At 36.6% G+C, this 24139-nt stretch overlaps 13 protein-coding genes across 13 annotated transcripts; 6 read left to right on the top strand and 7 right to left on the bottom strand.

Moving 5' to 3' along the window:
* Positions 1–105: 105 nt before the first annotated feature.
* On the bottom strand, positions 106–1740 carry CCT6 (chaperonin-containing T-complex subunit CCT6; the record flags this gene model as incomplete). The annotated part of the gene is made up of 1 exon (XM_022820566.1): positions 106–1740. The coding sequence occupies one exon, from the start codon at positions 1738–1740 to the stop codon at positions 106–108; it is 1635 nt and encodes a 544-aa protein (XP_022677017.1).
* A 564-nt stretch (positions 1741–2304) lies between these two features.
* MAP1 (methionine aminopeptidase MAP1) lies at positions 2305–3420 on the bottom strand (the record flags this gene model as incomplete). The annotated part of the gene is made up of 1 exon (XM_022820565.1): positions 2305–3420. The coding sequence occupies one exon, from the start codon at positions 3418–3420 to the stop codon at positions 2305–2307; it is 1116 nt and encodes a 371-aa protein (XP_022677016.1).
* Positions 3421–3787: 367 nt separating this feature from the next.
* CDD1 (cytidine deaminase) lies at positions 3788–4234 on the bottom strand (the record flags this gene model as incomplete). Its single annotated transcript, XM_022820564.1, has 1 exon — positions 3788–4234. The coding sequence occupies one exon, from the start codon at positions 4232–4234 to the stop codon at positions 3788–3790; it is 447 nt and encodes a 148-aa protein (XP_022677015.1).
* Positions 4235–5128: 894 nt separating this feature from the next.
* On the top strand, positions 5129–7195 carry SND1 (Snd1p; the record flags this gene model as incomplete). The annotated part of the gene is made up of 1 exon (XM_022820563.1): positions 5129–7195. One exon carries the CDS (start codon positions 5129–5131, stop codon positions 7193–7195), a length of 2067 nt encoding a protein of 688 aa, XP_022677014.1.
* A 470-nt stretch (positions 7196–7665) lies between these two features.
* ERF2 (palmitoyltransferase ERF2) lies at positions 7666–8745 on the top strand (the record flags this gene model as incomplete). The annotated part of the gene is made up of 1 exon (XM_022820561.1): positions 7666–8745. The coding sequence occupies one exon, from the start codon at positions 7666–7668 to the stop codon at positions 8743–8745; it is 1080 nt and encodes a 359-aa protein (XP_022677013.1).
* A 690-nt stretch (positions 8746–9435) lies between these two features.
* On the top strand, positions 9436–10134 carry UPS2 (PRELI/slowmo family protein; the record flags this gene model as incomplete). Its single annotated transcript, XM_022820560.1, has 1 exon — positions 9436–10134. The coding sequence occupies one exon, from the start codon at positions 9436–9438 to the stop codon at positions 10132–10134; it is 699 nt and encodes a 232-aa protein (XP_022677012.1).
* Positions 10135–10943: 809 nt separating this feature from the next.
* ATC1 (Atc1p) lies at positions 10944–11795 on the top strand (the record flags this gene model as incomplete). The annotated part of the gene is made up of 1 exon (XM_022820559.1): positions 10944–11795. The coding sequence occupies one exon, from the start codon at positions 10944–10946 to the stop codon at positions 11793–11795; it is 852 nt and encodes a 283-aa protein (XP_022677011.1).
* A 417-nt stretch (positions 11796–12212) lies between these two features.
* On the bottom strand, positions 12213–12668 carry RPS31 (ubiquitin-40S ribosomal protein eS31 RPS31 fusion protein; the record flags this gene model as incomplete). The annotated part of the gene is made up of 1 exon (XM_022820558.1): positions 12213–12668. The coding sequence occupies one exon, from the start codon at positions 12666–12668 to the stop codon at positions 12213–12215; it is 456 nt and encodes a 151-aa protein (XP_022677010.1).
* A 480-nt stretch (positions 12669–13148) lies between these two features.
* Positions 13149–13805, bottom strand: PLP1 (Plp1p; the record flags this gene model as incomplete). Its single annotated transcript, XM_022820557.1, has 1 exon — positions 13149–13805. The coding sequence occupies one exon, from the start codon at positions 13803–13805 to the stop codon at positions 13149–13151; it is 657 nt and encodes a 218-aa protein (XP_022677009.1).
* Positions 13806–14105: 300 nt separating this feature from the next.
* Positions 14106–16559, top strand: SEC10 (exocyst subunit SEC10; the record flags this gene model as incomplete). Its single annotated transcript, XM_022820556.1, has 1 exon — positions 14106–16559. The coding sequence occupies one exon, from the start codon at positions 14106–14108 to the stop codon at positions 16557–16559; it is 2454 nt and encodes an 817-aa protein (XP_022677008.1).
* An 18-nt stretch (positions 16560–16577) lies between these two features.
* Positions 16578–18023, bottom strand: CDC1 (putative lipid phosphatase CDC1; the record flags this gene model as incomplete). The annotated part of the gene is made up of 1 exon (XM_022820555.1): positions 16578–18023. One exon carries the CDS (start codon positions 18021–18023, stop codon positions 16578–16580), a length of 1446 nt encoding a protein of 481 aa, XP_022677007.1.
* A 528-nt stretch (positions 18024–18551) lies between these two features.
* On the top strand, positions 18552–19631 carry SAS4 (Sas4p; the record flags this gene model as incomplete). The annotated part of the gene is made up of 1 exon (XM_022820554.1): positions 18552–19631. One exon carries the CDS (start codon positions 18552–18554, stop codon positions 19629–19631), a length of 1080 nt encoding a protein of 359 aa, XP_022677006.1.
* Positions 19632–19703: 72 nt separating this feature from the next.
* On the bottom strand, positions 19704–24125 carry SCC2 (cohesin-loading factor complex subunit SCC2; the record flags this gene model as incomplete). Its single annotated transcript, XM_022820553.1, has 1 exon — positions 19704–24125. The coding sequence occupies one exon, from the start codon at positions 24123–24125 to the stop codon at positions 19704–19706; it is 4422 nt and encodes a 1473-aa protein (XP_022677005.1).
* Positions 24126–24139: the final 14 nt, after the last annotated feature.

Raw genomic sequence — 24139 nt, 5'->3', positions numbered from 1 at the left:
TTAAAACTTTAGGTATGAGAAAGATGAGTACCTGAAATGATAATTTGTAATTGTTGGGTATATAGTATACAAAGTTAAACTCGTTTATTTCAATAAATTATTTATTTATTGTGGAGGCCCTTCCTTCAAAGTAGATCTTCCTGCTCTTAGTAATTCGTCACATAGCAGCAAATTGGAAGCAATACCAGTAGCACCAGTCACAGCATTTCTGATAACACGGTAAGAGTCCCAAATACCTTCTATAGTTGGATCACAAGAATCACCGATATTTAGGTCAACACCGACTACCCTAGATGGATCTTCCTCTAGTTCATCTTGACATAGAGCAAGAACATCAAGAGCATCATAACCCGAGTTCTTGATTAAAGTCTTCGGAATTGATAGTAATGCTTCAGAAAATGCTTGGACACCAGTCTTAGTTTTTCCTTTAGCACCTAATTTGTTCAAATTAGCCTTTTTTAAATGTTGAGAAGCTGAAATGAAGAATGCACCAGCACCAGGAACAACTGCATTATCCTTGATAACGTTTGCAACAGCTCTAAGACCATCTCTAACAGCATCTTTAGTTTGCATTAATGCATGGTGTGTAGATCCTTTGATCAAAATAGTGCAAGACTTTGGATCTCTGTTTTCAGTAACGTATGTAAACTTTTCTTCTCCGATAGTTTCTTGATAAACTAAACCAGAGTAACCCAAAATCTTAGGGGACAAATCGTCCACAGAGTTTTGTGCTTCACCACCAGTAACCAATTGTAGTCTTTCCATATTACGTCTCTTTGCTCTTCTGAGAGCCAAGATGTTGTGCTTTGCAAGAACATCCAAAGACATTGGGTCGATACCTTTTTGATTAATAATAACAAAACCTTTATCTGAATCAAGACCACAAACTTCGTTTTTCAAGTCAACGATCTTCTTTAGCTTTTCGTCAACAAATTTTCTTTCACTTGCAGCCAATTTATCTCTTTGTTCAGCAGAGCTATAAAAGAAGCCTGAGTTTACCTCGGTCTTTTCGTATTCTAAAGAAACATTCAAGATTAACACATAAGCATTTGGAACTCTGGTTGGCATATCAGGGTGTCTTCCACCATGGTCTAAGATTAGACCTTTTACAAACGTGGTATCCTTTGGTGAAAGGTGTTGCATCTGCATTATTTCAATCATATGTAGGTCCAAGTTTTTATTGTTTGGGTCTTGAACTGCTAAGACGGCATCAGTAACAATTGGCGAAAGCACTTCTGTTAATTCTGCATTCACTTTAGTGCATAGAGAGCTTCTTGCTACTTGTAGTAGGAATTCTCTGTCAAGTTCTGTTTTGTCATCAGTGTCAATCTTAAAACTATCCAAAAAGCTCAATGTTTCCTTTCTTGCAATTTCAAAACCATCAGTAATTGTTCTTGGGTGAACACCTTCTTGAATGAATCTATATGCCTGCTTCATTAATTCACCAACTAGACACACAACGGTGGTAGTACCATCACCAGTGATTTCATCCTGTGCTGTTGCAGCACGAGCAATCATAACAGCAGTTGGCGATTGGATTTGCATTTCAGTTAATAGAACTTTACCATCCTTGGTCAACTTAATGTTTCCAGCACCATCTACTAACATCTTTAAAGTACCCTTAGGGCCTAAATTAGTCTCAAGGACGGATTGAAGACCTTCTGCAGAAGTAACATTTACCTTCAAAGCGGCATCTCTTCTTAAAGATTCAGCCTTTGGGTTCAACAATTGCACAGACATTTTTCTACCCGTCTTTCTTTTACTAATTCTGTGAGATATCTGCGGTGAAAGCTGGTTTTTGCTGATAGAGATTCCGAAGAAGAAGGTTTCTGTTAATTTTATTATCTTCTAATATCTTCCATTAACCTTCCAAGTATTGTATTGATTTCAGTGAATCGCCAACTGAAATTATTTTTTCCTTTGAAGTGGCGAAATGATTTTATCTATTACCCGGACACAATAGTGAAGTAATAAGAGGGACGCCTTATTCTAGTACTTCGTTCACTACCTAAGTAAACGCAAGATCTATGACTTGCTCATTTTTGATTTCATCTGCATCAATTATTTGAATGATTTTTTGTATAATTCAGACAGATTCTCTTTTATTAGTATCATAATCTACTATTAAAAACCGATCGACCTTATAAGCCCTCTGTTATAGAATACAACTGCTGTTAATAGGTGAGTATAATGAGGTTTTTGGAAGGACTATGCTATTTATATGATAAACTACTCTAGTTATATTTTTATTAGATGGGTTTTCTGTTTAGTTTATCATTAATTTGTCATTTATTCTTCATTGTTTTATTTTATTCTATTTCTTGGACCACCTGGAGACTTTTTGTATCTGGCAGTCAAAATGTCCACACCATTCTCCGTGACAAGAAGGGTATGTTCGAATTGTGCACTAACCTTACCATCTTTAGTAGATGAAGTCCAATCATCTGGCCATGTGACATCTTGGAATACACCCTCGTTGATCATGGGTTCGATGGTAAACACCATACCTGGCTTCATAACACCTGGGGTTCTGTTGTTCGCATAATGAGGAATGTCTGGAGGACAATGGAAGTACTCGCCGACACCATGACCACAGTAAGTTTTCACTACGGAACATTTGTTATTGGTGGCATGCTTTTCGATAGCGTCACCTAGAGATTGGAAAGTTGTACCTGGTTTGCACAGCTTGATGGCCAGTTTCAAACATTCACGAGCTGTCTCCACGGTATTCACCACTTCTTTACGGATATTTTCGCCTACGTAATATGTCTCGTTAAGATCTGCATGCATGCCCTGATAGTATAGTGACACGTCCAAGTTGACAATGTCACCTTCCTTAAGAACGTACTTATCTGGGACACCATGGCAAATAACCTCATTGACTGAAGTACACACAGACTTGGGGAAATTATAGTAGTTTAGAGGCGATGGATAAGCTCCTCTCTTGATGATTTCGTTATGTATGATTTCGTCAAGTTCATCGGTAGTGATGCCCGGTTTAATATGCGCTGCACCTGCATCTAATACCTCTCTTCCTAAGGTACAAGCTTTTCTAATTCTTTTGATCTGTTCCTTATTGTAAACAGAGATCTTGCTAGTTCTGTAATTCTTTTGTTCCGTAATTGGTAAACCATTTTCGGCCCAATCCGGTCTTACAATATCTTCCGGAACTACCCTCTTAGGTGAAAGGGGATACTGTGCCCTCAAGTCACCAGCATACTTAAATTTAGGAAATGGGTCATACGCCGAAGAGTCACCCTCTTTTGCATAATGGATTGCCTTATGCTGCTTGTAACCGTCCTTGTAGCAAGATTCGTTACAAAACACTGACTCGATGCCTTGCTTCAAGCAAATAGGACACTTAAGAGAGGAATCCGTGATTTTCCCACATTGAAGGCTAGCACAGCGGACTGTAGACATGTCTAATACCTTTCTTAACAGCTTTATTCGCCTTTTTATTCTCTTACCTATTTCAACGTCTCATCAGATGGTTAAATTGATATATTACACTGTGTAAGTGCACACATTACGTTAATATGACGCTTCAAGAAGAATGATATGAAAAAAATGAAAATTTTGGTACTGAGTTTTATTTTTCTTTTTTCTCACGTGCTCGAAAATCTCAGAAGAGACGAAGCTCGCGCTTCCCTTTATACACTCTAAATTTTAACTTTGGCTAACTGAATTTGAGTCCCAGAACGGTAATCCTAGGGTTATTAGAGCAGTTAATGCGGCTAAGTTCCACTAGGAAAAACTCAAATGACTGAAAGAAAGCAGATAGTTTTAATTAACTATTGAAATGATCTGGACCAAAACTTTCTGGTAACAGTTGTTGCAGGGTCATCACCTTCTTTATAGATGCGTCTCCATTCGTCATTATTATTGGTAGATCTTGTTTAGCAAATTCTCTTATCATCTGTCTGCATATCCCGCAAGGTGGTGTACAAGAGTTTCCAATATCACTGTTGATTGCTATGCAAACCCAGTCGTTTTTGTGACCACTAGTAACGGCTTTCACTATAGCAGTTCTTTCTGCACATACGGTAGCACCATAGGTGGCATTCTCTACGTTGCTACCCGTAATGTATGTACCATCTTCAGTTAATATGCAGCAGCCGACCCTAAATTTCGAATAAGGGCTATAAGACGTTTCTTTCGCACCCTGGCTTTCTATAATTACTTTATTGATGAGAATCGCAGGGTCTTCACCTAGAACACTATCAAATTGGCCCATGTCTTATCACTTGTCCTTTCGGCTCACTCTTTAGGTTGGGTTATTAGGGTTTTGTGTACTGTTAAAATAAAAAACTCACTATATAGATTAACTGACTGCCTTTTTTCTCTGGTATTCTGAATCATGATCTAACAACCGAAACTGCCAAAAACATGTTGATTTACCTATGAATTGCAACGTATCATATCACTGCATAGTAGTGAGTAGTTTGAACCTTGACCCAGTATATAGCTTATATTAATCTTGGGCTTGCCCCCTTACACACACCCTACGATAACGTAGTATATAGATATATGTAAGGATCTTCATTATCACAGAGTCTATTGTTGCACGTGACTCATTGCATCGTTTAAAAAGTTTATTTATAAAAAAAAAGCTCGTCATCATTAAAGTGAAACTATTTTAAAATGGTAAGGCTGGTCCTTGGCTTTTGCTTGAGGGGTGGTTTTCTTATCTCAAAACAACCTTGTGAAGTAGGAGTACAAATCTTTACTGGGACATAGCAGATATAAGTATTGAAGGGTAATACTTTTTCTTTTTTTTTTTCGCAGGAAGAGTGGCTTAACGCAGACTATATTTTGTAAGCTCGACTAAAATACTGTGAATTTAAAATATTAATATTGATTGATATTTTAAAATAATATTTCATATTGGAAGAGACGTCATCCTGATATAACAGGGATTGAAAATATCCATATTGTAATAAACGGGGATAAATTTTTGACCCAGACTAGCCATTATATAAGAAGGTATTGGCTATATTTTAAGTTCGTGATAATCCAAGCTGTCCTTAACGGTTTATTCTGTTGATTAGAAAACCCTCATCGGCATACGCACGCACATATACAAATCACAACCTTTTTATGCATATAAGCACGCAGATATCACTTATAAATGGATTCCTCCACTAATATATCATCACACCTATGGAATCATCGGGTGCATGAGCCATCCAAAGTGCGAGTTCAAAATGTAGACTCGTTATATCTTATTTCGTATTGCGACCGTTTGACGCCGATAATGGGCAACTATAATGTATATCTCTACATCGACATTCCAACCATTGACTACTACAATGATGAATTAAAGGATAATAGACTATATCGAATAAACAAGAAATTTAAGTTGCATAGGCTGAGAGAGAAAATTTTAAAGAGCATTGTGGGAGAAAATGATGAACTTTGGACCCTTTCAAAACAACTCGCAGGGGATTTTGACTTTCATCTGGAAATCTCATCTAGTGGTTCCTTAAGATATGTAGAGACTGTCAAATTTTTGATAGAGACTGTCTGGCAACAGTTAAAGGAAACCTTGGGAGATAGATGTCATATAAACTACAAGATCAAAGTAACGCCGACTTCATTGAAATGGTTCACGACTTTTCTTTCTAAAGACATGTTACGTTCCTGTGTTATTCATTTTGATCAAATAGATAATTATAATATGATCTCTGAAAGCACTACTCCTTTCAAAGATTATTATCGGCGTTTGAATGATAAGTTCACGCATAAAGTGTCGCCTATGAACTGTGATTGTATCATTGTAGTTACAAATAATACTGGTGTCAAAGCGTTACTCACTATTCTATCAGATAAACCTTTAACTGCATATCTTTCAGAAGAATCCTTAGAAACGCTAAACAATACGTCGCTCAAGAATAAACGTTCACTTGCTTCGCCTAATAATGTGACCCCCACTGACAGTGAAGATGAGACTCCACTGACTAGAAACTCTTCTTCCATCTTGAGCTTTCAAAATACTATCCTCACCTCAAATAAAGACAAATCGGTCCGAGTAAGGTCTTTATCAATCAATAGAAGTTCAAATAGGGCAACAAAGTTTCAAAGTTCTGAGGCAGGTGGTATTTTCTCCGAAAGCGATAAAGCTACTGATGATGAAGATGAAGTTGATGAAGGCGATGATGATGACTATGATGATGACGAGGATGAGGATGATGACGAAGATGATGATGGTTTGAGCTTTTATGCTCCAAGTAAACTTTCCTCGTACACATCTGATAATGAGGCCCAATTGCAAGACGCCGCACGCATAGGGGGTGGAAGAGTAAGATCAATTAGTTTAATTGATTCAACTTTGGAAGCACCTTTTTCTAACACAAAAAGGAATGAACCTCTTTCGTTAGAAAAGATGGAAGATGAAATGTGTTCACCCACAGAGAATTCTCTTCAAAGTGGTAGATACACTAATATATACGTGCATGATGGCCAATTTAATGAAGATGGTGCAAATAATCCGACATCTCAGCAAAAGAAAAAGATTGGGAATTCTTCTTCGTCAGGTAATATTTCTCAAGGTCTCATACCACCTGTTTTTTACTCAAGACTTTCTTCGCCTTCGACAAGTAATAATAGTTCGAGCTCTTCGTTGAATAATTTAAGCTTGTTACCAGGTACTTTTTCCAAACTGTTGGCACCCAAAGTTGAGCCTCAAGGACAGGCCTCAGCTGACAATACTGGGGCTTCCTTGTTTGGGAAAGATTTGATTAATAAATCATTCGAAGAGGTTAGAAGAAAACCTACCCTCTTAAAATACGACCCAATTTCAGATAAGTTTGGACTTGCTTTAAGTTTCAATCCGAATAGAAAAATACCCGCTTTGGAGGCTGATGAAGAGGATATGCTAATGTCAGGTCCGCCAGCTTCTCAAGAAGATGAGACTGTTACCGGGGTATCTGATGCGGAATCATCAAATACTCTTCTATCCAGTAGAAATCAAATATTAAAGGATCTAGGATCCGTGTCGCAAGATAAAATATACACGCATCCGTTGGACAAGTCCTCATCAGAGTTTCAGAAAAGAGAGCATGGATCCAAAGAACCAAGCAATACAAAGGAAAATAAAAGTACACCATATACTAAGCCCAAGTTTACGCTAGATCTCTATGGGGATGATGACATAAATAATTCTGGAGGATGGTTACTAGGCGGTAACGCAAGATAGACTAATATCGGACTCCTATATTGTTGAGTTACTATTCCAAATGTCGGGCCTATAATTCTTGCCTGTCACCTTTCTACGGTAAGATATTGATTGGCCTATAATTTTCGGTCTATAGTTATGTACTTCAATCGCTATTAGACCTTTGCTCTAATGGTATATATACTATATAATATGGTAAAGTATATGTTCCTTGTTTATTACTGCACCCGATTCGGCTCAGCCGCTCCTCGTTCCTTATGTCAAAATGTAAAACGAAAATCCCGAATAAAAAAAAATCTAATGCATTATTACAGTAACTTATTAAGATAACTAGTTGTAAAAAAGGACTAAAAGAGGGTTTAGCAAAAGGAAATCCTATGACCGTAAACCAAGAAGTTGGTTGTGAAGACTAGTGGTTTGATTAGAAATGCTATTATAGTGAAGCTTAAAGTGGCTATAGAGCAGTTAATCCACTCTTTCATAAGATAACAATGTCGGATTTTATTATGAAGGACACCGATCAACAGATGAGTGACAAATGCATAAACGAGAACACAGCATGGCAGCATAAATTGCTCAACTCAGCAAATAAATTCCTACACTGGGTTATTACGTTGGATACGTACGATGGGAGTGAGAAAATATATACACATATGACGGAGACTAGCAATTATGTGTTCTTTTTTGGTGGGACTTTAAGAACCGTTACAAAATCGAGACTATATTCAGTTTTTGTATTTTGTTCATTGATTGTTCCATTAGCCTTATTTTCCATTTTCGAATGCCGTCACCTCTGGTATCATAGCCATGGTTTGCATCTTCGAACCCTCATAATTGTTTTCTACTATTTCAACTTGTTGACTGCATCTAGTTTCTTCAGAGCTGCATGTTCTGATCCGGGTGTAGTTTCAAGAAACGTACATATGCCTGGAATGGCTATCGCATATCAAATACCGAGGGAGTATTACAACCATGTGATACTACCGTCAGAGAATCAAAGTGCCGTAATAACTATGAAGTATTGCCAAACTTGCAGGATATGGCGGCCTCCAAGATCATCACATTGCCCTGTCTGTGACGTTTGTGTATTGACTCACGACCATCATTGCATATGGTTGGGGAACTGTATCGGCCAGAGAAATTACAGATTTTTCATCGCATTCTTGATTTCAAGCATAATCGCATGCCTTTTGCAAGTGGCTCTTTCCGCTATTAGACTTTCAAACGTAACACATCCCAGCAAGGCTCCAGTTAGTATTTTACTAATATGTTACTGTGGGCTTGGAGTACAATATCCGCTAATACTCTTCTTGTATCATATTTTCCTAACAGGAACCCAGCAAACTACTCATGAGTACCTCAGAAGCATAGGGTCTAAGAACCCCATATTCCACAAAATAACCCGTGACAGGAACAGTCCATACGACAGGGGATCCTTCTTCAAAAATCTAATTCATCTAATGTTCCAAGAGCGAGGGTGGATATTGGTCGATCCGACAAAAAGACAGCGTTATCCCAGAGACGTGCGGTTCCAACGAATCCCAGAAGCCCATACCATGGAAAATATCTGATATGCCTCTCCTTCCCCTCTTACTAATTCATCTCGCATATTATGTACTCAAACATATACCATACATACATGTAAGTAGAATATAAACGAACGCGGTTTAATGCAGATTAATGGCGCATTATGTCACGACGTTAATCCTTGTACGGCCCGTTTGTGAATGCATAATTATTAATGGTAATGTATATATGTGCTTCACCCCTGATTCTGGTGATTCTGTGATTCGCTATATCCGTCCCTGCCTTCAGCTCATTGTGTCTCTTGTATTCTTCACATTGGTGCCAAGAACCCCGACCGGCCCCGAATGCCGGACGGAAAGGAAACAAAAGAAATTTCGGATGAGAAGGTAATCATGAACCTTTTGTTCCACGGTATTAGTTTTTTTTTTTTGTTTTGAGATCTATTAGTATTTTCGGTGTTTAACAGGCTACAAAAAGAAAGAAAATTTAACATATATATACACAATATATGTGCAGATGTGCTGAAAGATGATAGGAGGCAAGTTTTCACCGAATAGTTTGAATCGAGAAACTCCGCAACTGCTAGGCTGTCACCAAAGTGGACTTTAGGTAGAATAACGCGCCGAAGTGCTATTCTGTAGGTTATTAGACCGAGTCGTTGTAAAGTACTACATCAAATCACATTTTTACTTCATTTGCCCAAATTTATCGCGCGTGCATAGGTATAATCAGCGATGAGACTCTTTGAGAACCAACACGTCTTTGATTATTCATGGGAATACATTACAGCTGCTAATTGGAAGAAGTATCCGAATGAGGTCAGTACACATGTTATCGCTGTTGATGTGTTGAGAAGAGAGTTAGACTCAAGCGGTAAGATTTTAACTAGCGAACGTTTGATCACATGTAAACAGTCGGTTCCTAAATGGGTGATGATGCTTGTTGGTGGATCCAATGTGAGTTATATCCGTGAGGTGTCGGTTGTTAACCTCGATAAGAAGAGTCTAACTCTTAGAAGTTGTAATTTGACTGGCTCAAATTTACTCAAGGTGTATGAGACTGTGTCGTATGTGCCTCATCCAGAAGATCCACAAAGGAGAACTCTTTTCAAACAAGAAGCACAGATTACGGCATACGCTACCTTCACTAAACTCTGCAACAAGATCGAAGAGTGGTCTGTAAACAGATTCCACGAAAATGCCGAAAAGGGTAAGAAAGGGTTTGATTCAGTTTTACAACTTCTTGATGAAAGCTGGAAACAAACGGACAAAATTATGGACGACTTAGTCGAGAAGGTAGATGAAACTGTCGTCGACATCAAAAAGACCACAGATATTATAATGAAGGAGACCGAAAAGAAGTCGTCTCTGTTGGCTACATACTACGGGTACTTTTCTGAAGCTTTCAAGACCCCTACCGATCTTAACGAATAGAATTCAACCTTACTAATTGTTATTGCACTTACTACACTTTGTATTTTATGACTTATTCACTTATTTTGCTTTTTAGTGTTTTCTTTCACACTAATATGACCGGTTATATTTTATCAATAACTAAAGGAGACATTGGTTAGCATTTCATGACATTTATGTCATTGATAATGAGTTTTCCCTTATTTATTTTTCCTTGCACTCATTGGAGGACGGACTATAAGCGCAAATAAAACATTTACAACATTCAAAATTTACCTATTTCTTTGAGGCTGAGGTCTGAACTACCTTAGTACAAATCCCAATTTCGAAGAGAACCTGTGGCAGGTTAAAAGGCTGATTGCCGCTGGCCTGGCTTTCTCTTTTTCCCTGTGTACGCAAGCTACACTTATTTGATTCTCACATTTCTTGTGTATACATCATTCTTATTTTAAAATATATTATATCTTCATGTAAATACAATATATTTAGAAGCAATTATGGTCACAAAATCCAATAAGTAACATCAGGTAGATCTAATCCTCTTTCCCGATCTTTCCTTTCACGTGTGCCAATTATTTCCTTGTATGCAACTTACAATTCAAGAATGGTATCGCGCTAAGCTCTTTTCTCTTTTTTTTCTTTTTTGTTGCCTTTTTTTCTTCTCAAAAATTTTTCTTTTCAGTGCGATGAGCTAGCTAGTAATGATGCGCTGCGATGAGATGAGATTTAAAATAGAGTATATTAAAATGAAGTAACATTTGGTTCGACTTTTAATCTGAGACGATCATTAGACGATTGATTGAGGAACTGCGAATAAGCATCGAACATATATGTATCAGTCGATGGATTTAGATAATGTTAGAATTCACTCAGAGATTGTCGATGAAAATGGTGGATTTGACAAGGCAGAAGCAGATAATACATTTGCTTTAGAACTACAAAAGATTATTCAACAAGAGACAGGTCAAAGCAAGGATCCAAACCATGACGTTCTGGCAGAAGCTCTAGCTACTGTAGATGTCGACTTGCCTGATGTTTCTAATATGTCCTCTCCTGGACTTGTTTACGCTACTGAGAAGCGCACAGAAGCGCCCATAACTGACAATAAGAATTCGGATCTTACTGTTGAACACATATTGGGAGACTTGCAAGTAGGAAACGAAGAAGACGATGTTTTCACAAAGAAATTGAATAGCTTACTCTGCGACACTAATGACATGAAGCGTAGATACGAGGAGGATACCGAACATCAACGATCTTCTAACAAGAAGCAAAAGAGTGTTTATGAAACATTATCTCCTCCGGAATCCGTATCACCATTATCTGACAAAAGTGAAACACAACAGGGTAAGGAATCAAATACTGAAAAGGACTACCTGCTACTAAGAAGAAAAGTTGCTTCGCCAAAATTTTTGAAGCAAGCACCTTTACCACCTCCGCTAACTAACGAGTTCACTATGAGGCAAGTGTCTGAAATGAAGAAAAGAATTATCAATACCCATAAGTTAATATTAAATTTCAATTTTCTAAAGGATGGCTATGCAAGAACCTGTGAAGAATTAAGTAAAACTGTCATTAAGCTGAAAGATAGTGAGTTTGACAGGGCTCGTTTAGTGAAAGAAAATCAGGATCTTAAGAAATTGGTTTTACAATTAAGCAAACAGTTGGCAGAAGGGAAATGACGTTCTCAACCAATACTCTTTTGGTATTACAAAAAGTAACAAAAACACAAATTGCATGTTTAAGAGACATAAATTAATATCTTTTCAGGTTAAGAGTTAATTATGTCAATTTTACCCCAAATTATCTAGGATTTTAGCATAACGCATAATACTGAAAGTAAATCTGAATATCAACTCACTCCGATTTGCTTCTTACATACATACCCTTATATATTAAAACATATCAAAATTAATATTACGATTCTAATAATTTCTAGTAAAAGTATTGAACGCTTGTTTCTCTTGAGATCAAAAATAACTGAAACTGTGACTTAAAAGATACGTAAACTATATATTGTAATAAAAAATACATGTTTTGGAACGAAACGGATTACAATGCAAAGCCGAGTCATTTCATTAACTTTCAGACGTCACAAATTATTTTTGGGTAGCGAAGGTAGAGTGACACTTACCACAGTACAATCTGCTGCCACCGTGGTTGGCCAAGAAGATACCAGCACCACAGTTTGGACATTCCTTTCTCAACTTGGTAACCTTACCTTCATCGTCAACCTTGTAGTAGTTCAAGACAGCCAACTTAACCTTCTTGTGCTTGTGCTTGATCTTCTTTGGGGTGGTGTAAACCTTCTTCTTTCTCTTCTTACCACCACCTCTCAATCTCAAGACCAAGTGAAGGGTAGATTCCTTTTGGATGTTGTAGTCAGACAAAGTTCTACCATCTTCCAATTGCTTACCAGCAAAGATCAATCTTTGTTGGTCTGGAGGAATACCTTCCTTGTCTTGGATCTTAGACTTGACATTGTCAATGGTGTCGGAAGATTCGACTTCCAAGGTAATAGTCTTACCAGTTAGGGTCTTGACGAAAATTTGCATGGCTTGTCTGCAAGGATATGCTTCTTTCTTACCAGGCTCTTAATCTTTTACGAGAAGGATAAAAGACTATCTAAAAAGTCAATAGTTGAACCAACACCGTAATAAAACTAAGTAAGTTGTAATGGGCAAAAACTTTTTATAGAGCATTCAGCTTCAATTCATTTTGTCAAACCAACTTTTTTTTCAATGGTTTGCCTGAATTTTTCATTACTTAGAAATTCCCGTACCTGAATGCATTTATTGAAACATTTGAAGTTTTGAATATCGTTTGGGACGAATATACTTGCAATCTGGTTGTAGAGCTGGTATGTCTAGTACTCTCTAAACACTAGAATAAATAGGGTCACGTGTTTTACCTTTTTTGGAAAACTATTTTGTCCTAATTATACTGTTTCTAAATCGACCATTTTAATTATGGGTGTATGGATGTTCGCAGTCCCATTTAGGACAAAATGTTTGTGGGTACTTTCATGACTTGCATTAATCCCAATAATCATCACTATCGTCATCCTTACCTACTTCAAAATGTCGATTTGATACATCTCGCTTTGCTGATTTTACAACTTGTTCATTGTGCTTGGATAAAAGAAGTAGTTTGGCATCCTTTTTTGGGACAACGCCAGATTGTATGAGCCATCTCTCTAATTGCTGGATGGAGAAATCATCAGGGTTATCACCAAGCTTTGAAAATCCTATAAGCCTATCTTGCTCTATTCCATTTTTATAGGCAATCACAACCGGTAGAACTTTTAGGGATAGCTTCTCTACTAAGAAAGGGCATTCCTCCACTGATATTCTGAAAAATCTTGTAGTCAAATTTGACTCTGCTACACTTAATAGTTTAGAGTCCATTAATTGACACTTTTTAAACGAATCGATGAAAAAGTGCACTACGCATCTTTCTGCGGATGAGCTGGCGCTTATCAATTGTTGCTCATCGTGGAACGTATTGACGGTACCGTAATTCCCAGATTCTACATTTTTCTTTACCTTCTTCATCTGTTCGCTCAATTCTTCTAGCCTGTGATCACGATACTTAGCCAAGTATTCGTCCTCCTCATCATCTAATTGTTTTATGAGATCATCAATGTCTTCTTCCTCGCTGGTGGTTCCGCCTTTTCCATGTACTTTATCCATTCGTGTGCAAATTAGCTAGGTGTTCTCCTAGTATTCCTCTCAGAGTTAATTTGGTAGTTACCTTTAGGGGTAGTAACAGGTAGTAACCACTGTTCTTCTATGATTATTGGTTACTTCGTAATTGGTATGTATTTCTTCATTATTTTGTTCTGAAGAGGTTTCGAAACGAAAAAAAATAGTTCAATAATAAAGAACAAATTGATTTAAGGAAAAGCTTCGGCTATATGCAGCTTGGAAAAGGGGGAGAAATAAAGAAAAGCACCAGTTGTATCTTGGTGAACCCAAGGCATATGAAACATCATGAACGCCATTTATGAATTGGATTCCAAATGGAAAAAGCTGTTGACTTCCGACAATTTTTTGTGCGGATTAACGGTGAATGAATTCGTAACGGAATTGAGTAAAGATCAAGCAGCAAAACAAAATATATCAACGACGCAAGAGTCTTTAGAGATTTCATCCAGGCACTTAGATGCAAAGCCTTTTATTAGAACCTTCGAGTCTGTTTTAAAGGAACTTAAGAAATTACAGAAAGAAACTATCTCTAAGAATGATCAACTCACACATCAGGTTTCGACGATGGAAGTGCAACATGCCAAAAGCATATTGAAGTCGCGTGATGACATGAAGGGCATTGTTCATAAATATGATCAGTTAGATAGAAAGCTTTCTTCTGTCACACAAGTCGTGTCTCCGTTAGGAAATAAGTTGGAAAAGTCAATAAAAAAGAGGAATGCCTATATCAAATCGGTTGAGCTAATAAGTTATTATGCGTCTTATTTGGAGAACGGGGAGTGTCAGGAACTGAATAATTTACTTACATCTACTGATACTAAGAAGTGTGCTCAAGGAGCTCTCATTCTCAAATCTTTGCTTATACTTACAAGAAGATTAGATACGAAATCTGTACCAAAGACCCTAGAAGTAACGCAAAAGATAGAGCAGATTGCCTCTGAGTTCGAAGAAAGTATCCTTCACGGATTTAATGAAGCTTATAGAGAAAATGACTTCGCGCGATTACATCAACTAGCATGGATTTTAGACGTCTTTAACAATGGGATTAATATTATTAAGAACTTCACTGATAAACACGCGTTCTTTGAAGAATCTTCGGGTTTTACAGCAAAAGAATCTGCTTTATTCACTGATAACAATTTTAAGGCTCGATTGATGGATCCCGACTCGCACGTTCTAAAATACGATGACAAAGTAGTCAATTACATCAATAGCGTTTTTGAGGTAATAAAAGATGAATCTGAAGTTGTAGCAAAAGTGTTTGGAAACAAGGCCTCCAATGTGATGTGTTTGTTTATTCAAAAAGTGTTTCAAGAGAAGTTTCAGCCTCTTGTTCAATTTATCTTAAACTCTTCTTTATCTCTTTCACCCTTGGCTTATTTACGTTCGCTACACACTTATTTTTCTATTATTAATACTTGTGTGAAACAACAATCAGAAAACTTAATGGCTGTTAATATGGAGGGCTATGATAAAGTTTCGGCATGTTTGGAGAAATGTTTTAAGAATATGTTTAACGATGTTCTGTTTGACAGATCAAAATATTTCGAAGTAGAAAAGAGGAATCTCGAAGTGGTGTTAATTCAAAAGGCCTCTGAATTCAACGTTTTATTCAACGCAGAGATACGACAAAGAGCTCTTTCTAATAAGTTAAATGAAGTGAGTGACTTTATGACATCTCCAGAACTGAAAATTTTGACATCGCGCTCCTCAAGTAGGTTCTCTCAATTAAATCTTTTCATTAAGAACAAATTTGAGAAAAGGCCTGAGCATGACAATACTCTTCGGACTAGTACAAGTCTAAAGAAGAAGAACAATAACTATTTCACGTTATCATATATTGACCTAATGTTGAAGTGCTCCGTAGAGTCATTGGCTAGAGTTACTGATCTTGTTCCAACTATTGCGAGTGAGTTCAGCTATGAACTAGTTGAAATATCATTAGTTGGTTTGATCGATTCGTATATTGAATCTGCACTGGAAGTTGCATATTCTCAGTTGATTTCCCATGAAGTCTATCGTGAAATAAATATTGACCTATCTTTCCTAAAGTATATTTCTACGGCCACTGAGATGATCAGCATTGTATCAGCATATATCAAAAGTATTGTCCTCCCCTTACTTCAAAGTTCACCTGCAATGAAGCAAAAAGTGGTGACTTTGTCAAACGCATATTTCAGGAAATGTGAACTATTAATGAATCTATTGATCGTTGAAACAGCAGGGATGCTCAACCAAAAGTTCACGCAAGTATTGGGAAAACAGAAAAGAAAAGATTTCCTTTCCAAGTCACAGGATTTCTTGGATCAAGATACAGAGACAACAACTGAACTAGTAACGGTACTCAGTAACATATATTCACAATCTTCGCTGTACCTAAAAAATGGAAATCTGCATTCGTTTTTGGCCAAAACTGGTGACAATTTATTTTATCAACTTCTTAACCATTACAAAAAGTTTCAAGTTAGTTCAACAGGAGGCGTTATTGTTACTAAAGATATAATTGCGTATCAAACAGTGGTAGAGGAATGGGGTATTGATGATCTTAACGAAAAGTTTGCTACGCTAAGAGAATTATCTAATTTATTCACCGTCCAACCAGAATTATTAACATCCTTAACTAAAGAGGGTAGACTTGCGAATGTTGATCGTTCGATTATCGATGAGTACATTTCTAAGAGAGAGGATTATAACCAAGATAGCTTTATCAACAAATTCAAAGCCTCTTTACGTAATTAATAAATGAGCTTTATATACCTATTTACCTTTGTAGAACATGGCAAACATAAAGAATAGAGAGGACAATAGTACTCCCATGTTGAGCACGAAATTTGGAACGGAGCGTTCTTGCGATACTTTCCATCGAGAAGCTTTGATCCTAAGAGATTCTAAGTTTAGGAAGTTTCTGCCTTTGGTAGCAATTGGAAGAAGCGATGATGTATCTAGATCTTTTACCGGTATTCTTCGTACTATAACGTCATTGAATGACATGGGAAATATTGTCATCCAGAAAATAAATGCCGCCGATAACGCTAAAGAAATTCCGTAGCATATCAAAGGTTTGAATGGGTTTGGTAGGTAACATATAGTTGTCTTGAAAGTGGGAGACTTTCCATCATTTTCAGGGTTATATAAAGAAATCAATTGGATCGCAGGTTTAGAAATCCCCATGTTCATTGCACATGACTTAACAGTAATTTCCTCCGCGACCTTTGGAGTATGATTGACCGTATATGAGTGTTTAATATGGCAAAAGTCATGATCATCACCTGAAAAAACCATCTTGGGTTGAATTGTAGAAAGAACTTCTTGAGATAAGTCGGAATCTATCACAGTTTGGTACTGCAAACCTACCATTAAGGGGAAGGGCTCTTTGGATTCTCTTCTATCTCCACATTGCTGTTGATTTGGATCTCTGTACAAAGGCACGTGAGTTAATAGAATCCTTGGGTATTTAGGAGATGATGCAGCGAAATTCTGCATAAATTCTCTAGGTACTGAAGAAATATTGACATTTTGTCTATCAGAAAGAGAAATTGTATCCAAAAGAACAAAGGTGTGATTTCCGACGGTCCATTGGGAGTTTGGGTCGCCAAAGAAGGCCGTAAATCTTTTTAAACTGGATTCTATTATAGTGTTTCCGAAACCTATATCGTGGTTTCCTGGTAAAGATGTGACAGTAAGATGTCCTGGCTTCTTAGGAAATATCGAGTTGAATCTTTCATACTCAGCCATCCATTCATGCGTTTCCCAATTTCTTCCTCCATCGAATAGGTCTCCTAAAAAGAAAACAGTATCTGGTTTCAAGTAGTAATGGAAGAATTTCCAGTTTCTGGCATGGTAGTTATCTAATATTTGGCTTGTAAACCAATTAACTAGGGCAGGTCTGGAAGGATAGGAATAAGCATCCATAATCTGGGGATCTGCAAAGAGGCCAACTCTGTGCGCACTACTGGTGCTGCTAGACTTACTCCAATCTTCCCATTTATCCCATTCACACTTTTTCATGGCTCGTTTTACCACTGTACGTTCATAATACTGAATCAGCAGAAGCCATAATACAAGAATCATAAACAAATACCTCCAGTATATATCCAACTTGCTTGGTAAAGAACGTTTCTTGAACTTGAAATGTTTATTCTTTTCCTCCACATCTTGATGTTTGGACCCTAAGCTTGCGTTTTCAGCTTTTCTTGAATGCATTTACCACTGTATATACGAGCTTGAATTCTTCTTGTTACCTTATTCCTTGCACCTCTTTCGCAATACTAACTACTGACAAATTAAACCAACCAAACCAAATATATGATCACAAAACTCTTCAATTGAGTCTCAACTTAACTTTAGGGCTCACTTTTGCGTATTTTAGCATTAAAACGGCAAATCTAATTGTCTCTATGATAGTTGTAGTTGTACTTTCTTACAGCTTTTGTTGTTAGCACTTGGGTGGGTTCAGGCTGTTCCCGCGGAAAATTGTAAAAAGTGGGTAGATCACGTGAATGATATTTTCTTTCCAACTTAGGTTTCATCACTTTGTTTAAATTCCAGCATGTCAAAGATTGAGAAAACCAATTTGGCGTTAAAATCCCACATTCGAACCTTTGAATTTAGGGTTTGGATAATTTAGTTAAGGCTGGGCTGCAGAACCATATTTAATATACTTCATTTTGGAAATATACTGTCATTCAAGAGTCCCTGTGATATATATATGTATACATATATCCGATACTTATGAAAAGAAAGAGTAGATCAAGATCCAGCTCGGAAGAGGTCAAAGAAGACGAGAAATTCAACTTTGATGTCTTAGAATATGAAATAGATCCAAATAAGAGGTTTGTGTTATCCGTATCCAGGGTTAAAGATTCTGGCGGAGGAGTTGAATATAGTAGTAACAATGGGATTAATAATGATTATAAAAATGCAAATGTCGATGCTGATATCGATAATGTTAAGAGGAAACGCAAAGAAATTTCCAATATGATACTACCCATTGAACATCACCAGATTGGGGTAAACAAGGACTCGAACATGCGGCGTCGCCAAAAACAAAAACCAAATTTTACGACAGATGAGTTGGTAGATCCGTTAACGGAACAGGTGTATTCAATCTACCACAAGAAAATGATGAAACAAGAAACTAGGATGATGAATGATGAAGCGAACTATTCTGAACTCGAAGCAGACCGTTTGGAGGGAATTTTAGACAGTTTGGAAATTAGCTCTTGGCGATCCATACTTCCGAAAATTACTGTTATAAATAATGTCACTGACGAGGTGGAATTGCTGCATAAAAGAGAGTTGACACAACAGGCAATAAGGTCCATGCTAGATAAATATAAAGATATGAAGCACAGAATTAGTTTACATCAGAGAAAACAGAGACATATCATGATTGATCCACATAAGCAGCTAGACAAACTCTACTCTAATGTTGACAAGTCGTTGATAATTGGATACCATAGCTCATCGGACGAGGAAGAAAATGACCTGGATGTTTATCAAATAAGGACACGCAGGAAAATGATGAAGCATCGTATTTTTGCACCAACATTAATTGTTCCTCTTTCTGTCCCTTTGGCTCCAACTAACTTCCAATATGGTATTGTTGCAGACCCTTTAAAGTCCCCATTCATCGTCAAATTTACTAAAGAAGAACGTCTAAAATACCTAAATAAGGATAAAGACTTTAAAGAACGTTATCGGAGCATTGAGAATTTTCCTAATCAAGAAATGAGATTTGTTAGTAAAAGTCGAGCCGTGTGTGAGTTGGGGTCTAATTCTAAATGTCAAAAGAAATTTATTCATGATTAGCTAATTACTTGTATTATTATTCGATATATAAAGATGTAAAAAGCGGAAAAGACGACTCAATGTAATACAACTTCAGTAAATGCTATCATATTCTTTTTGATATGCAATACATTCTTGATTAATTTCTTCATCTGTTAAATCATGCGGATAAATGTTTTCAAGGATGACATAACTTTCAGAAGTCACACTGAGAGGTTTTCCTTTCAAGCCTGTTTCGTCAGGTGTTCCAATATAAGAGAGCTTCTCAGAAGAAAGATTGTATGTAATTATCATTTGTTCCTTGAAAGTAGACATAATCTTCCTTCTCTTGATGAAAAAAAAAGCTTTTCTATTTTTCTCATCGTCTTTTCTAACGCATAAGATATCCTGTATCACCTCATCTATTTCATCTAATGCCAATGATATTGAATGCAATAACTCGTATAATTCATATTGGTCACCAAAATCAATTAGCGACACATTTCCCAAGAAAAATATCATTTCATTGTTATCTCGGGAGGAAGTATTAAAACACTCTGTGACAGTGAGTTTTTTAACAGTTGAAAGGAATTTTTTACTGTTCTTCTTAGAGTTTGAGAGCATATTTTGAAGATCAGACATGCAGGTAGAGTGTAACGACAAGTTGTTACTTTTAAGGCTCTTTAAATAAGAAACACATCTTTTGAACCCAGCTGCTAAACCATTAAAAACCATGCTCTCGTATTGTTCAAAGATATTAGATAGTAATCTTGTTGATAGATTCTTTATACTACTACTGTCTGAACATGTTAAAGCTATCAGTGTGGGAACAGCATGAGATGGGTTCATATAGTTGAAATTTAATGTCAACTCTAAAAATTTTATTGGAATGGTAGCGCTTTTGATATCGGTGAGCAAACATAGATCCATTACATTTTCGAGGTATCTAGTGACCAATGCAGAGCATACTCCATCATTAATCCACTCTGTCGTGTTTTGTTTCTTGATTAATTTTCTTAGTTCAGAATTTGATGATATGGTACCATTTACCCCTACTCTCATGAGAGCTTTCTTTTCTTCTCTAGAAAAGAACTCTTGGAGGCACTCGATTATTGATAGTTTGATATCAACTTGTCCTGAGTTAAATTCTTGATCTATCACTTTTAATACAGGAGGAGAGTTGAAAAGCTTTGGGAAAGAGCATGCCAATTTTACAAGGTTTTTTATAGCTATTTTTCTTAGTGGGGCCTTCAATTCCAAGTTTGTAAAAGCAAGAAGGCATTTAGTGACATATTGGTAGAGATATTCTTCACCTTTTAAAAATTTAAGCCTTTGTTCATCCTTTTTAAAATGGCACATCCGTGCAAATCCTGTCGATAAATAAATTAGCCGCTGAACCTTTCCGTCTAATTCCAAAGATTTTGATGAATTGATAGCTTGCAGAACGTATGGTCTTAGTTGATCGACACACGAAGTGCAAACTGTTAATAATCTTGTTTCGTCTTTGGTTTTTGTTGCTATCTCCCAGCAAATTGCAATAGCCTCTTCAATTTCTTTCGTATTCAGTTTGGAGAGCTTTGAAAGTAACGTTTTCTCTAATTCGGTTAAAAATTTGGATTTGAAGTTATTCAGCTTCTTCATACATGCCTTGAAAACCTTAAGCAACACCAAAAAACATCTTCCTTTTGAGTTTGAAAGAAGATACGGGAATAGAGAATGTAAATGATTTTTTGTCACAAAAGAACCAGGACAATTTGCAAAAAATAATAATAATTCAAGATGTTGTTTGTCTTCAATATCGGTTGTTTCTTCTTTTCTAGCGGCATTATCAGTTATTTCATCGACAAGTTTATCTATCAAAATTCGTATTGTATCCACGATTTCTTGGAAAGCAATCTGATCGTGTGCTGTTTGATTTAACACGAAGAAATGAAAGAAAAATTCAAGGAGTTCGGCACACTTTCCACCGTTTACAACAATTCTAGACATTATGTCAAGTGTCTGGGAAAGATTTTCATTTTGAATATTTGATCCTAGATTAGAATCCCGATGTTTCATGAGTAACTTTTCTAAGACTATATTCCTGGCATTTTCAACTATATGATCTTCTTCATCCTCGATTCTCCTTAATAATTTCTCCATTACAAATGTTTTAACTTTGTTGTTATTGGCTAAATCGAATATACGTTCATTCATCCTCATCACATGTTTCCGCACTGCAACGCTATCATCATCGAAATGACAGTTAATCTCTTTGTAGAATTGGACATAAAATGATGACTGTTCAAGAAGATCGAGTATAGCGTCTCTCACGGAAGCAGATGAATCTGATAGTCTAACTTTGATTGTATCCTTAACAAAAGGTGTTTCTAACATTTGCCTATCTCTTGAGATAAGTTGACTTAAGCACTTTACTGCGACCGATTTCAATTTTACCTTTTGCTGGTCTAAAAGAGAGAGAATTAACTTTACTGCAGGCTCAAAAAGAAGCAATAAGCCAGATTCAGCCAGAATTTTTGTGTAATTCAGATGTAACTGGTTTGGATTGTGGTCTTTGTTGGAATTAACCAAAGTTGAATTACGCGTTCTTTCCACAAACCAAAGGTATTGTTGACGAAGGGAATTTTCGTCAGTGCCCTCCTCCGATTTCATTGAGGTAGATATAAAATGGATTGCTTCGTTCCAAAATACATTGTAAACATATGGTGACTTTTCGTACATTTTTAGCCAATCCAAACAAAATACATAGTCGCTGAGAATTTGCTTTTTGTTGGACTGATGATTGATAGATGCTAAATCCATCTTTACGTCGGATAAAGAAGCCGTTATATGGCCAACAATTTGTAAAGCAGTTACTTCGAAATTTGCTCCATTTGGATTTGTAGGGTTGAAAATCTGGAATAGCTTGGAAAGTAATGTCTCTAACAAATAATGAGAGAAGGACCATAATGGGTTACGCAACATGTTCAATAGATCCTGTGCATACAATTCTATTATAGGTCTGAATCTGGTGGTATTTGTAAGTGCGTTTTCTAATAAAAAGAAAGTAACTTTATCGACTATTTCCATTAATTCCAAATATGAAGATTTATTCTCTGAAACAAGAGTATCTAAGTCCTCATATGATGGAGATTCCATAATTTGAGGAAATGGTGGTAAGCTCACAGATTGTAACATCATTACTAGTGCTACTGTGAAAAAGCTAGCGTACTTGTTCTGCTGGTCATCTATCAACTTCATCTTTTTTGATGATTTTGTAATCGGCGTGTCTTGTACATGTGATAATAATTCTTCCAAAATGAATTGTCTCTGAGATGGGTATCTTGAAAATAGCGAAACTAAAATTGTAAGTGAGCATTCCTTAATTAGATCAGTCTGTACCATTAATACGTTGGTATTCAAATATTGGTATGACTTATGTATAAGAAGGCCACAAGAAATGCATGCTGATTTAATCAAAAAGGTTTCATCTAAATATGTTTGAGATGAAATAAAGCGCTCGAGTAACCTGATAAAGTTAAGAATATCGACAACATAGAGATTTAAGTTTTTGAGATTTTTCTCCTCGTAAAATGATTCCATAACCGAATCTGCGACTGAAAATACTGCCGAGTAATATTCTTCTAGCTGAAGGTTCGCTTTTTTTAGGTCTATCATCATTATTTCTATTATCAAAAAACCTGACTTAAATGCGAGGGATTTTAAATCATGAATATCAGTGGCTTCGTCTTCTTCTATTTCAGTCTGAATATTCATAATTGTTCGTATATTTTGTGTGCAAAGATTAAGCAACTTTTTCAGAGAGGATATATCAACGTCTTCATATACCATGGGATAATCATGGATCTTGTTAATTGTAATCGAAATACGTTCAATTGCCTCTCTAGTTAGGAGGTGGTTTTCTTGAATACGTACCCATAATTTTGAATTTTCATGTGTATACTTTTCCTTACCAATTCCCAGATCGGATAATTGCGTTGAAAGATGTTCTAGATACCTGCTGCCAGTCTCTATATCATTCATAGGGTTGGATTGAACACTTATCTGGGTTCTCTTGTGACTCGTATCAGTTAACGAAATATCTCCTTCTGTGATGTCCGCACTTCTCTTTCTAGAGCTGGAAGGTTTATCTTCTGATACTTGAGATACTATATGCTTGGAATCGACTAGATGAGTAAGAGTAAGACATCGTATTCCTAATTGTGGTACCCTTTTTAGAAACTTCAAATCCTCAGCATCGGTGTCTTGGGATTTACTTGATATAGGGATATTCGGTGGTCTTTTAAAAATAATAGGATCTCGATCACTTTCATTCAAAGGATCGAAATCTATAGGATGTGGATATGACCAGTATTCTGACGTTGGATTTTCGAAAGCCGCTCGATAATCAATGCATAAATCTTGAGTTACAGAGGAGTTCAATAGTTGAGAAAGGCCTGACTTGGGAATAAGGTTATTTAGCGGTTGTACTTTTAACGTCTCGGAAATGCGTTTTGGTATTGAATTAATACCTTCTCCAGGATACCCTTTTGCCATAGCCGCCACTGGTT

Source organism: Kluyveromyces marxianus, chromosome 5 (genome assembly GCF_001417885.1).
Source record: "Kluyveromyces marxianus DMKU3-1042 DNA, complete genome, chromosome 5".
Taxonomy (NCBI): domain Eukaryota; kingdom Fungi; phylum Ascomycota; class Saccharomycetes; order Saccharomycetales; family Saccharomycetaceae; genus Kluyveromyces; species Kluyveromyces marxianus.
This window is presented reverse-complemented; position numbering and strand designations above follow the sequence as displayed.